At 37.5% G+C, this 15,274-nt stretch overlaps 1 protein-coding gene across 1 annotated transcript in view; it reads left to right on the forward strand.

Moving 5' to 3' along the window:
* Positions 1-9,013, forward strand: part of LOC128691055 (F-box only protein 42-like) — a 26,868-nt gene extending 17,855 nt beyond the window's left edge. The window contains exon 2 of the mRNA XM_070089026.1: positions 6,803-9,013. Coding sequence (XP_069945127.1) covers positions 6,803-8,374 — 1,572 coding nt within the window. The 3' untranslated portion in view covers positions 8,375-9,013. The remainder of the gene's footprint in view (positions 1-6,802) is intronic.
* Positions 9,014-15,274: the final 6,261 nt, after the last annotated feature.

Below are 15,274 nucleotides of genomic sequence, written 5' to 3' on the forward strand. Positions count from 1 at the left end.
TTCCGCTTTACAGCGGTAGCCTGGAACCTAACCTGCTGTATAAGTGGGGCCCTACTGTATAGTTTTTATGGTTATACATGTACATGTATTCTCATTTTCCTAGTCACATTTGATAGAATGAAAAACATATTTTAGAAATAGAGGTGGCTTTGATTGGTTTTACTGTGAAAAGAACCTTGAAATGGAGCTCAAAGTAGGGGAAATGTTTGATTTTTGCCAATGTTCAAAAGTAAACTAATGATGTCATTGTCTAATAAATGTCCAACTAGCCATTCTAATATGCAGTCATGAATGGGTTGACATTATTTATACAATTATTACAATATTGCAGTAGTCTGCATAACAATAAACATTCTATTTTTTGTTTGAATAAAAATTCAAAATAGAAAGCAAGATTAATATCAGAGGGGACGGGAGACGTGACTGATGAACAAAGAAACTGTTATTTTAGAGCCAGGAATGTCTGCATTGTTCATTCTGGACCCTATTTTGAAATTGGCATATTTTTTAATTTGCATGAAATTGGCCAAATTGCCAATTTCTGGCCACTTTATTGGGTAGTAGAAATCGGTAAATGGGCAGTTTCTTGTACTCAGTCGATAGAACACATGGAGTTCTAAAGAAATAGTTATGAGTTTGGTCGACTGGAACAATGGAATTAGCCGAAAATAGGGCTCAAAGTGGGCGAAATCTCCGATTCGTAAATGTCGCTGAGGTCGCTAACTTCGCGAGAGCGTAATTCTGTAAGTTTTCCATCAAATTTCCTACTTTTGGTGTCATTATCATCAGGGAACGATTCTGTCATTTCATGCGATTTTTTTTTTTTTTTTTTTTTTTAATATTTTGCGACACCAGTAGACACCTCAGAATTTAGGATTGCAACAGTCAAAGGGTTAAAACAGTGACTTTGTGGTGTATTTTCATATGGTATTTATGGTTGCATTCTTGTTTTCTTGGTCTCATTTGATAGAATAAAAGATATGTTACAGAAACAGAGATGATGATCAGTGATTTAACCCTTTCAGGGTCCAAGGCCCAAATCTGGAGTCACGCACCAGTGTCCAAGAATTTAAAAAAAAAAATTTTTTTATTTTTTCTTATGAAATAGTAGAGAATCTTTTTGTGAAGGTAATAAAACAAAAAGTACGAAATTTGGTGGAAAATTGACGAAATTATGCTCTCGCGAATTTTGATGTGTCAGCGATATTTACGAATCGGCGATTTTGCCGACTTTGACTCCCATTTTAGGCCAATTACATTATTCCAATCAACCAAATTCTTAGCTATTTCACTAGTATTACTTCTATTCTATCGATTGAGCACAAGAAATCGCCAAGTCAACTGTTTCAACTACAAAATAAAGTGATCGGAAATTGTTAATTTGGCCAATTTAACACAAAGTTCAAAATATTCCAATTTCAAAATAGGGTCCAGAATGAACAATGTAGGCATTCCTGGCACTAAACTAACATTTCCTCTGTTCATTAGTTATGTTTTGAGGCTTTACAAATAAATTCCATTTTGATTTTTTATTCACATAATGAATTTTTATTCACACCAAAAAATAGAAGATTTACTGTTATGCAATACTGTAATAATTGTATAAATATCATCACCATATTTGTGAATGTATATTAGACCCACCAGCTGGCGTGTATTAGACGTGTGAGGTCGTTTGTTTACTCTTGAATATCAGCAAAAATTTAACATTTCCGCTACTTTGAGCTCAGTTTCAAGCCATTTCCAGTGCTAAAACCAATCAAAATCATCTCTATTTCTGTAATATGTCTTCCATTCTATCAAATGAGACCAAGAAATCGCAAATACAACTATAAAAAACATACGAAAAAACACTGCAAAGTTGCTGTTTTAATCGAGAAATCATGATTTCAGTTTTTTTCTCTCATTATACACAGTGTGCTGCAGGATCTGTTTTATGTGGTGCACACATACCACATAGATGTATTCTCTCATATCTAGGCCCAAATGTACCACTCACAGTTTATCAGAGTGAGCTGAGCTCATGGCGTAGATCTACGGTTTGGACACTCACCGTAAAGCCGTAGATCTACGGGACGGACCCTGAAAGGGTTAAAGACTAAAAGTAGCTTAAAATTGAGCTCAAAGTAGCAGAAATGTTTGATTTTTGCAGATGTTTAACAGTAAACAAATCACATCATGCATTCAATACACGTCAACTGGTAGGTCTAATATGCATTCATGAATGCGCTTATATTATTTATACAATTATTACAGTTATGGAGTAGTCTGAATAACGGTAAATCTTTTATTTTTTTGGTAATAAAAATTAATGAAAAGCAAGCATAATATAAGAGAGCCCTGGAGATGTGACTAATGAACAGATAAAATGTTATTTTAGTGCCAGGAATGCCTGCATTATGCCGGACCTTGTTTTGAAATTGGCCTTTCTTGAATTTTGTGTGAAATTGGGCAAATTGGTAATTTCAGATCACTTTATTGGGTAGTTGAAATAGGTAAACAGGCAATTTCTTGTACTCAGTCAATATAATAAAAGGGGTTCTAGCAAAATAGCTATGAGTTTGGTCGATTGGTATGATGGAATTGGCTCAAACTGGGCTAGATTGCCAATGCATAAATATCACCGAGACCGCTAACTCCGCGATAGCGTAATTCCATAAGTTTTCCATCAAATTTTGTACTGTATTTTGGTTTCACCAGCTTCACAAGATGCACAGCAAGAGCTGAAGAGATGTTTACAACATACAGTGAAACCCCGGCTTACGAACGCTCCACCATGCGAATTTTTCACAATACGTTCCGTCGCTTGGTTGATTTTTTGCTTCTGGATACGAAGGAAATTTCAGGATGCAAACTTGCCGCTTAAGGGAGGTTCCTTAACCCTTTCAGGGTCCGTCCCGTAGATCTACGGCTTTACGTTCAGGGTCCAAACCGTAGATCTACGTCATGAGCTCAGCTCACTCTGATAAACTGTGAGTGGTAAATTTGGGCCTAGATATGAGAGAATACATCTATGTGGTATGTGTGCACCACATAAAACAAATCCTGCAGCACACTGTGTATAATGAGAGAAAAAAAACTGAGACCATGATTATCGATCAAAACAGCGACTTTGTAGTGTTTTTTTCGTATGTTTTTTATAGTTGTATTTTGCGATTTCTTGGTCTCATTTGATAGAATGGAAGACATATTACAGAAATAGAGATAATTTTGATGGGTGTTAGCACTGGACATGGCTTGAAACTGAGCTCAAAGTGGCGGAAATGTTAATTTTTTGCCGATGTTCAAGAGTAAACAAACGACCTCACACGTCTAATACATGCCAGCTGGTGGGTCTAATATACATTCACAAATGTGGTGATGATATTTATACAATTATTACAATATTGCATAACAGTAAATCTTCTATTTTTTGGTGCAAATAAAAATTCATTATGTGAATAAAAGATCAAAATGGAATTTATTTGTAAAGCCTCAAAACATAACTAATGAACAGAGGAAATGTTAGTTTAGTGCCAGGAATGCCTACATTGTTTATTCTGGACCCTATTTTGAAATTGGAATATTTTGAACTTTGTGTTAAATTGGCCAAATTACCAATTTCAGGTCACTTTATTTTGTAGTTGAAACAGTTGACTTGGCGATTTCTTGTGCTCAATTGATAGAATAGAAGTAATACTAGTGAAATAGCTAAGAATTTGGTCGACTGGAATAATGTAATTGGCCTAAAATGGGAGTCAAAGTCGGCAAAATCGCCGATTCGTAAATATCGCTGACACATCAAAATTTATGAGAGCATAGTTTCGTCAATTTTCCATCAAATTTCGTACTTTTTGTTTTATTACATTCACAAAAAGATTCTCTACCATTTTATAAGAAAAAATAAAAATTTTTTTTTTTTTTTTTTTTTGAAAATTCTTGGACACTGGGGCACCATTTCAGATTTTGGCCTTGGACCCTGAAAGGGTTAAATAAATAAATAAATAAAAATATTTATTTCTTTGCAAAGGTTACAATATGTGTTTACATATCATACTATGATTGGAGCAAAGAAAGCCACTATCATGCCGAGTCATTTCAGGCAGACTTAACCTAATGCTTATAGTCTACTTTAGTCTAGACAGGTGAAAAGTGTACTAGTAGTGGTTACCAATGTTTTGCTGATGGTGGCGCCAACTACTGGCAGCCTTTTGAAGTTTCGCTTTACTGTTGTTATTATTATTATTACATTGTATTATTATTATTATTATTACATTGTATTATTATTATAATTAGTATGTACATGGTGCTGGGCTCTTGATAGATGGAATTGGATCTGTGTTCCAGTTCCCTAAATTAATAATAATAATATAATACAGTGGACCCCCGGTTAACGATATTTTTTCATTCCAGAAGTATGTTCAGGTGCCAGTACTGACCGAATTTCTTCCCATAGGAATATTGTGAAGTAGATTAGTCCATTTCAGACCCCCAAACAAACGCACTTACATAAATACACTTACATAATTGGTCGCATTGGGAGGTGATCGTTATGCGGGGGTCCACTGTAATTATAATTATAATATGTACGTACTAAGAATAATAATAATGCAATATAATAGTAATAATAATAATAATAATATATTGTCATTTTTAGACATTTTTTTATATATTTTTTTTTTTTCATATTTTTGTGCCAAATGCTTCAAAATAGAAATTGGTAGCCCTCTGGTGGTTGTAGGTACAGCTGTACGACCACGACTATCTCAGTGCCAACCAAGAGTCAAAAGGAAGAGGAGGTGTGCCGCTCTGAGTGACCACAGCAAACCCTTGGGATGCGTAATTTTGTCTTATATTGTACAAATTTCTTAGACAATGCCTCACCCAAAGAGACAGTATTTGTGTACAATAAGCAAGAAGCGATTAGAAACTATGAAAAAAGCTAGAGAAATGAAGAAGGCAGCAGCATTGATTGGGGCAGCTAGCCGCCGACACCACCACCACCACCACCACTGTGGCCACAGTGATCATGTCTTCACTTATATATACATCTGTCTTGACCACACCTGTGGTTACATATGTGGCAACCTCACCACTAATCATAGATAAACACAAGCTAGGTGTGGGGGTTATGGACTGGGAAGATACTAGCGTGGGAGAGTAAATAGATGCTTTCTGCCACTGCTGGTGTCACCATAGAGTTGATATTAACATTATTTTGTCATGCCTCCTGAGAGGCTGGAACGGATTAATTGCATTTCAATTAATTTAAACGAGGAAAATTGACTCAGCATATGAGCAAATCAGGATATGAACAAGGTCACGGAATGGATTAAATTTGTAAGCTGAGATTCCACTGTATACCAGAAATGTTATAAATGATGCAAAGGTGACATTCAAGCAATATCAAAGATGGTTGACATAAACACACTACCATTATAGTATGCTCCTCAGCGACGAATTCATTTACCGACGTGGTCTTAACCCTTTGACTGTCACAACCCCCAATCCTGAGGTGTCTCCTGGTGTCGCAAAATTTAAAAAAAAAAAATTATTTTTTCTTATGAAATGATAGAGAATCTTTTCCCGATTGTAATGACACCAAAAAAAGGAAATTTGATGGAAAACTGACGGAATTATGCTCTTGCAAAGTTAGCGACCTCGGCGATATTTACAAATCGGCGATTTTGCCCACTTTGAGCCCTATTTTTGGCTAATTCCATTGTTCCAGTCAACCAAACTCATAGCTATTTCTTTAGAACTCCATTTTTTCTATCGATTGAGTACAAGAAACTGCCTATTTACCGATTTCAACTACCCAATAATGTGGTCAGAAATTTGCAATTTGGCCAATTTCACGAAAATTAAAAAATATGACAATTTCAAAATAAGGTCCAGAATGAACAATGCAGACATTCCTGGCTCTAAAATAACATTTTCTTTGTTCATCAGTCATGTCTCCAGGCCCCTCTGATATTACTCTTGCTTTCTATTTTGAATTTTTATTCAAACAAAAAATAGAAGACTTACTATTATGCAGACTACTGCAATACTGTAATAATTGTATAAATAACATCAACCCATTCATGACTGCATATTAGAATGGCTAGTTGGACATTTATTGGACAATGACATCATTTGTTTACTTTTGAACATTGGCAAAAATCAAACATTTCCCCTACTTTGAGCTCCATTTCAAGGTTCTTTTTATAGTAAAATCAATCAAAATCACCTCTATTTCTATAATATGTTTTCCATTCTATCAAATGAGACCAAGAAAATGAGAATACAACCATAAATACTATACGAAAATAGACCACAAAGTCGGCATTTTAATTAAAAAAAAATGGTCGGAGTTTTTTTTTTCTCATTATGCACTGCATGCTCCAGGATTTTTTTATATGGTGCACACTGACCACACAGACCCATTCTCTCACATGTGGGCCTACCAGCTTTCTCCTGCTTGATTTGAAGCCGCTAGAATTTATGAGTATATATACGTCAAACACGGTACCTCGTAAGACGTATATATACGGCCGCGACAGTCAAAGGGTTAAGAATGGAGCTTCGTCATTAAGTGAGGAGAGGCGTATACAGTATTCAGCAATAGGTTGGGCATGTGGAAGGTATAGTCTTTTAATGAATAGTAGGGTGAATGATAGGGCAAGCAGGGTCATTTTGACAATTCGAGAATATCTTCTCATCAATAGGTCTATTGACCTGATGGTCTATAACCATTGGAGTATGTTTAATTTTTATTTTTAGTTTGTGATAATTTTTTTGTGTGGACTTGTGTAGTAAAGGGCCATGTATTTAATTACAGGTATGTCACAGGTGGTACACCTGTTGCCAGGGTGTTGTGGAGAAGAGAAAATCCCATTTTTTCACAGCTCTGAAGGTGGGCTGTGTCAAGTGGTTTAGTCCAACATATCCAAGCCACATCATCCCAATCAGCAGACGTTACTCACATTCAGCATGTGTGTTTGATTCATCCATGTATGTTTTTGGTGGGTGTACGTCAACAAATACAACATTTAATGACCTTTGGCGTTTTGACTTAGGGTTACATGAATGGACACGCTTATTGACAACAGGAACTTATCCATCGCCCAAAGCATATGCCTCAATGGTAACATGGAACAATTGCCTTGTGTTATTTGGTGGTTGGACTCATCCTTCTTTGTACCCTCTGCATCAGCAGTGGGTCTTGTTCAGCGAATTGCATGTCTATGATATATTAGGTAATCGATGGACTCAACTGTACTATCCTGGATCACCCCCACCAACAGCTGGTCATTCAGCTTCGGTACATGGCTGTGTTATGGTCGTATTTGGTGGATTGCAAAAACAGGAGGGAACCTCTGCGAGTACAAATGATGTCTTCTGTTTAGACCTTGTGAGACAGTGTTGGTTTAAGCCTGTGGTGTCAGAGCCTATGCCTAAACCAAGGTATGGCCATTCACAGATAAAACTAGATGAGAGACATATTTTAATCCTTGCTGGATGTGGAGGCTCCAACAAACTTTACAATGATATATGGCTGCTAACATTACCTGATAACATTTACAACAGAAGTGAAAAATGGCATTGGGAGCAGATTTATGTAGAAGAGTCTGAATATATGCCCTCACAAATGTGGTATAATCCAGCATGCAAAGTTGGGAATAGTGTTGTGGTTTTGTCAACTTGTGGGACTAATAGTGCAACAGCAGGTGGCAATATGTGTCAGCTTTTGGTACCAGGTTCAGTAAGAAGACAGCCAACAAATGTTTGGGTGCCCCCAGTACAGCAGCCAGAAATACGTCCTCATGAACATCATCATCCAGAACGTCATCAGTTGGAACCAAACGTTAATGGCCAGCGAGGGTTTCTTCGACCAGGAATCCATCCAGCAGACCAGGCAGAATCTAGCAGTGATGAAAGTGATGATGTAAACATTCAGGGCACACATAGTGGCCAAGGAGCATCTGGGAGAGGGAGACCAAGACCTTCTATTAGGCCAAATGCATCAAGTGATAGGGAGCGCAGACTTCAGGTATTGTCTAGGATGAAGGAGAGACTAAGGGAACTATCACGGCAACAAGAACATACTAGTACAGCCTTTAATAAGACTACATCATCTCGTAGTACTGTTACACCTCATATGCTGGATATCAGTCAAGTAATTTCACACAAGCAGGCTAGATGGTGGCCTGTTAACCAATCTACTGATCTCCCAACCTGTATTGGGTCTCCTCCTCAACCATCTCTTCTTTACTCCTTAGTTCTTGGCAGAGGACATCTTATCATGTTTGGTGGTATCCCACATGATCCCACTGGAGGACAAAGCCAAGAAACTGTATCAAACACTGTGATATTTGTATCCGCACCTTCCAGTTCATATTTTGCTGCATAATGATTTAAAAGATGTTAAACAGTTTATTATATTTGTAATACTGTATATAGATATTTTACTTTGTTTTACAGTATTATAAGAGAACTGCAGCATAGTATTGTAAATAGTATATGGCACTAAAAATATTTCATAACTCTTGTATTTCTTGGTAGCAGTTATTTATGTGATTGTTTTTATTTGTATTTGTATAGAAATAAGGTCAAAACTGCAAACAAATGAGCAAAAGTAATACAGTAGCACTGTCTAAAATTATGTGTAGCTGAATATGATGTATCCAGGAAGACTAAAAAGTTACAATACCATGGCTGGAACAGTACACAAATAAGACAGACTTACGAAGGGGAAAGTAATGATGACATTTTGGTCCAACAAGTCATTGTCAATGATTCAAGTCTGACTGAAACATCATCATGACTTTCCCCTCTCCTTAGTCAGGGTTATATGTGTATAGTTTATACAGGAGCTGTATACTAGTCTTAAAATTTCTTTTAAAAAAGAATAATTAAAATATATAATTATACTTGTAAGAGTTAGCATTGTAGCACAGTTAAGAGACTGTGCTCCAATGTTTAGACCTATTGGTTGTATCTCCTCCATTTGTCCAATTTTTCTACCACAAAACATAAAGCAAAAACAAAACTTTCTTTTCTTTCTTGACCCCCTCAGGGGACATACCTTGATGCTGGTGAGGGACTCCATCCAAGAAATTGGATTTATCCTTCCATTCCTTTTATCAACCCTGATTGCCTCCCATTTCCCTAGGAGTTGTGTCCCCTATGGGTTTAGTGCTTACCCTTAAATATAATAATCCTTTATTTTTTTTTTTTTTGTAAGAAGGGAGCAGTTAGTCTGGGTAGAAGCAAGACAGCTGCACATCACTGGTCTTTGCTACTCCTGCTTTACATGTTTCCACCAACTTAAGACAGGCATTGTTTTACAGTATTTTGTAGGAAGTACAATGTAATGATGGCTGGATATCTTCATAAGTGTTTGGTGTAAGTGAAAATAAGTTTCTTTTATTTCACACTGTAAAAGAAATTTAGTGGGTGGAAGCAGGGTACGTTGCTGCCACTAATAGTAAGCAGCACTGACCCACCTCTGTCCTGCCACACACATGTACTGTGCACGTACACATGCATGTACTTGCTCGCGCGCGCACACACACACACACACACACACACACACACACACACACACACACACACAGTTCCACACAAGAGATTGGTGCAAAAACTGGAGGACCAAGCAGGGATAACAGGGAAGGCACTACAATGGATCAGGGAATACTTGTCAGGAAGACAGCAGCGAGTCATGGTACGTGGCGAGGTGTCAGAGTGGGCACCTGTGACCAGCGGGGTCCCGCAGGGGTCAGTCCTAGGACCAGTGCTGTTTCTGGTATTTGTGAACGACATGACGGAAGGAATAGACTCTGAGGTGTCCCTGTTTGCAGATGACGTGAAGTTGATGAGAAGAATTCACTCGATCGAAGACCAGGCAGAACTACAAAGGGATCTGGACAGGCTGCAGACCTGGTCCAGCAATTGGCTCCTGGAGTTCAATCCCACCAAGTGCAAAGTCATGAAGATCGGGGAAGGGCAAAGAAGGCCGCAGACGGAGTACAGTCTAGGGGGTCAGAGACTACAAACCTCACTCAAGGAAAAAGATCTTGGGGTGAGTATAACACCAGGCACATCTCCTGAAGCACACATCAACCAAATAACTGCTGCAGCATATGGGCGCCTAGCAAACCTCAGAACAGCATTCCGACATCTTAATAAGGAATCGTTCAGGACCCTGTACACCGTGTACGTTAGGCCCATATTGGAGTATGCGGCACCAGTTTGGAACCCACACCTAGCCAAGCACGTGAAGAAACTAGAGAAAGTGCAAAGGTTCGCAACAAGACTAGTCCCAGAGCTAAGAGGTATGTCCTACGAGGAGAGGTTAAGGGAAATCAACCTGACGACACTGGAGGACAGGAGAGATAGGGGGGACATGATAACGACATACAAAATACTGAGAGGAATTGACAAGGTGAACAAAGACAGGATGTTCCAGAGATTGGACACAGTAACAAGGGGACACAGTTGGAAGCTGAAGACACAGATGAATCACAGGGATGTTAGGAAGTATTTCTTCAGCCACAGAGTAGTCAGTAAGTGGAATAGTTTGGGAAGCGATGTAGTGGAGGCAGGATCCATACATAGCTTTAAGCAGAGGTATGATAAAGCTCACGGCTCAGGGAGAGTGACCTAGTAGCGATCAGTGAAGAGGCGGGGCCAGGAGCTAGGACTCGACCCCCGCAACCTCAACTAGGTGAGTACAACTAGGTGAGTACACACACACACACACACACACACACACCTACACACCTACACACACACACAACAGGCCTAGTGTCTAATCGACATGTGCCTAGGACAAAATGGTAACTAACACACACACACACACACACACACACACACACACTCACTCACACTGACTACATTTCATTATGCTACCACTGCACTACACTCCACACCACCACCACATTTTTGCCATTTGGTTTTAAAAATGGCATGGAATTTAACTTAATCCTTTCACTGTTGCAACCACTGAAATTAAAAATGCTGTTAGTGTTATGATTTGAAAAACAATCTTCTAAAATGGTAGGGAATTTTTTCCAATTGGCACTAAAAATGCAAAATTTGATGGAAGAATTACGAAAATATGTAAGTGTCAGGTTGGTAGTCTGAGTGCAAGTTAAACAGCAATTTTGCTCACTTTCAGGTTAATTTTGGCCTAATTCCACTGATTAAACTAACCCAATTCCTTGCTGTGTTTGCCAGATGCCGTCCATTCTACCTTATAATGTTCACAAAAGTCAGTAATTTAGCCAGTTTTTGCATATAATTAACCCTTTGACTGTCGTGGCCGTATATACACGTCTTACGAGGTACTGTGTTCGACGTATATATACTCATAAATTTTAGCGGCTTCAAATCAAGCAGGAGAAAGCTGGTAGGCCCACATGTGAGAGAATGGGTCTGTGTGGTCAGTGTGCACCATATAAAAAAAAATCCTGGACCTTTTTTTTTAATTAAAATGCCGACTTTGTGGTCTATTTTCGTATAGTATTTATTCTCGTTTTCTTGGTCTCATTTGATAGAATGGAAAACATATTATAGAAATAGAGGTGATTTTGATTGATTTTACTATAAAAAGAACCTAGAAATGGAGCTCAAAGTTGGGGAAATGTTTGATTTTTGCCAATGTTCAAAAGTAAACAAATGATGCCATTGTCCAATAAATGTCCAACTAGCCATTCTAAGATGCAGTCATGAATGGGTTGATGTTATTTATACAATTATTACAGTATTGCAGTAGTCTGCATAATAGTAAGTCTTCTATTTTTCGTTTGAATAAAAATTCAAAATAGAAAGCAAGAGTAATATTAGAGGGGCCTGGAGACATGACTGATGAGCAAAAAAAATGTTATTTTAGAGCCAGGAATGTCTGCACTGTTCATTCTGGACCTTATTTTGAAATTGTCATATTTTTTAGTTTTCGTGAAATTGGCCAAATTGCAAATTTCTGACCACATTATTAGGTAGTTGAAATCGGTAAATGGGCAGTTTCTTGTACTCAATCGATAGAAAAAATGGAGTTCTAAAGAAATAGCTATGAGCTTGGGCGACTGGAATAATGGAATTAGCTGAAAATAGGGCTCAAAGTGGGCGAAATCGCCGATTTGTAAACAGCGCCGAGGTCGCTAACTTCGCGAGAGCATAATTCCGTCAGTTTTCCATCAAATTTCGTTTTTTTTGGTGCCCTTACAATCGGGAAAAGATTCTCTATCATTTCATAAGAAAAAATCATTTTTTTTTTTTTTTTTTTTAAATTTTGCGACAGTCAAAGCGTTAAAAAGTCCAAATGTCTAATAAACATTAGGCATTCCATTTACTATAACAACCTTTCCTCCGTTCATTAATCTTAACCCCAAGCTTCTGTATAACACTTTCCCTCCATTTTGAATCAGTCATCATACAAAATATTTAAGTTTCATTCTGTGGCCATGGTCGTGGTTTAGGCCGCCAGAATAATTGAGGAAAATCTAGTACAGAGCCCACAAAAAGACCAGGAGAAAGGGGTAGAGGGGCCCCTATTATGCCTCAGTAAAATTTCCCAAAATTTAAAGTTTCTGACTATTTCAAGCCACCTCCAGTTGGAAACCTACCATAATCATCTTCATAGCTGTTCCCATCATGCTGTGTGGGGAGACAGCATTTTAATTTCATACTGTACTGTGCACACCTACCACAGACCTATTCTCTCATATGTCTAGGCCAGAATTTACTGATGGCAGCATAACCGAGGGCGTTATGATGAAAGTTTAGATTTACGTAAGTGACACACCTCAATGATATAGATTGACATGGGAGACAGAAAGGGTTAAACTAGCCAGTCACTCACGCTTTTTATCAAACAGCCCAGATTAACTCAGGGCAGTTAGTATGAATTGACAGTCATGTCTCTTGCTTCAAATGGTGCTCACACAGACTAAGCCACCTCAGAAGTGTCTTCTTTTTAATGTTCCTGGAACCAAAGACTTGGGAAATGTGATATTTGACTAGATTTTTTTTTTCTCTTATGCATGAAAATAATACACTGAAGAACATATAAAGGAATATGAATTTGTCACTATTTGTTTAATGCATATCTAATATGTAAAATTTAGCATATTTTGTGAAAAGAAAGGTACTGTACCAACTTTCTTGTTGTTATTATTATTATTATTATTATTATTATTATTATTATTATTATTATTATTATTATCATTATTATTATTATTATTATTGCTTATTACAATAATATACTATATGGAATGTGTAATCACCCTGTAGTTAGTTGGGAAGAACTGTGTTCTTGGTATCCCATTTTATTTTTGTAATATGACATAATTTTCAGTCCTTGCAATAGTTGTATCACATATCCTCCTACCACTCATTCCACTTCTCAACAGCCCAGATCAACCTCTTCATAAACAGGCTAGGTGTCTGAAAAATTGCCTAATCCAATTTTTGCATAAGCACTCATGTTATATAGTAGTAACTGGAATTGTATACCATACCTAATTTACTCACTCTATACATAAACTATATGTATGTACTTGCCAAATGTGGATACAGTACTGTCTTGAAATGAGGCAGGGGGTAAAGCATAATGAGCAGTGTATGTTTTATTCGTGGCTAACACAGCGTGTAAAAGATCATAAAGAAGTAAGGGTTGCTATTGTGTAGAAAAAATATACATGTTTTAAAAATGATACAAAAGTGTACTGTTGGCAGCGATTAAGAAAGGAATACAGGTGCAGAGGAAACTTTGAGAGAGTAGTTTGTTCTGTAGAGCTTAAGGAGAAGGGGGTGACTTGTTGATGTGAAGAGCTCTTGATCAAAATAATTGGAGCTACTGTACTTCTACATACTAGAATGAAACCTCAGGGCCTCCCATTTCCCTGGTGGTGTTTAACCCTTATGGATTTAACACTTCACAGATTTTATTATAAGGTACACAGCTCTATAAAGTAAACACAAAAGATAGAACATTCTTATAGCAGATAACTTTACTTACTCATGAAAATTTTTAAGTCCATTGGAACTTGAGGTCTCTTTTACCATAAACATCCATGTTATAATTTGAGATGTGTACCTGAGCTATAATATTCCATATCTAATTTCATTTATTTTCAACTACAAATTTTTGCCCAATATTTTATATTCAATATTGTTCCTTTTTTTCTTACATATAGTGTCAGACACTGCTTAATATAAACATGTTAACTAAACAGGAGAGTCACAGTATAATACATGGATATAGTACAGTACAGATGTGTAACTGCAGGCAGCAGCTTGACACACTTTCTGCATTCTCACTCTTTCATTCTTGCCCTCTTGCATGGTATCTGACTTAATACCCTAGACATATGCTCATCACTTCATCGTTGTTGTGCCAGGGAATTATGTACATAAGTATATAGTGTGGGAAGGTAATGCTGAGATAATTGTATAAGGGCATGTGACATTAACTTCCACTGTCCTGTGCCTTACCCACTGGACATGTCCAGTATGTGGGCAGCAGTTAGTGGTGGCTACCATATCCCAACAGAACAATGTAATTATTAATTAACAGTTCTTAACCAATCTCTAACAAAAAAAAATGAAATATCCACACATGCATAAAAAATAACATGAAAAATTAAAACCAGGTATTTATAATTCTTTTAGGTAGTAGGTTGGTAGACAGCAGCCATCAAAGGAGGTACTACCATCCTGCCCAGTGAGTGTAAAATGGAAGCTTGTAATTGTTTTACATGATGGTAGGATTGCTGGTGTCTTTTTTCTGTCTCATAAACATGCAAGATTTCAGGTACATCTTGCTACTTCTGCTTGCACTTAGGTCAGGCTACACTTGGATGTACAGTCAACCCTCGGTTATTGGCCGTAATCCGTTCCAGAAGGTTGGCCGAAAACCGAAATGGCCGAAAACTGAAATAATATTTCCCATAAGAGTTAATGTAAATACAATTAACCCTTTCAGGGTTGGTGCCGTACTAGTATGGCTTGCACGCCAGGGTTGGTGCCGTACTAGTATGGCTTGCACGCCAGGGTTGGTGCCGTACTAGTACGCATAAATTCTAGCGCCTTCGAATCTAGCAAGAGAAAGCTGGTAGGCCTACATATGAAAGAATGGGTCTATGTAGTCAGTGTGCACAGTATAAAAAAAATCGTGCAGCACACAGTGCATAATGAGAAAATAAAAACACTGTGTTTTTGCCTTAAAACAGCGACTTTGCAGTGTATTTTTATATGCTATTTATGGTTGTATTCTAGTTTTCCTGGTCTCATTTTATAGAATGGAAGA

Source organism: Cherax quadricarinatus, chromosome 27 (genome assembly GCF_038502225.1).
Source record: "Cherax quadricarinatus isolate ZL_2023a chromosome 27, ASM3850222v1, whole genome shotgun sequence".
Lineage (NCBI taxonomy): Eukaryota > Metazoa > Arthropoda > Malacostraca > Decapoda > Parastacidae > Cherax > Cherax quadricarinatus.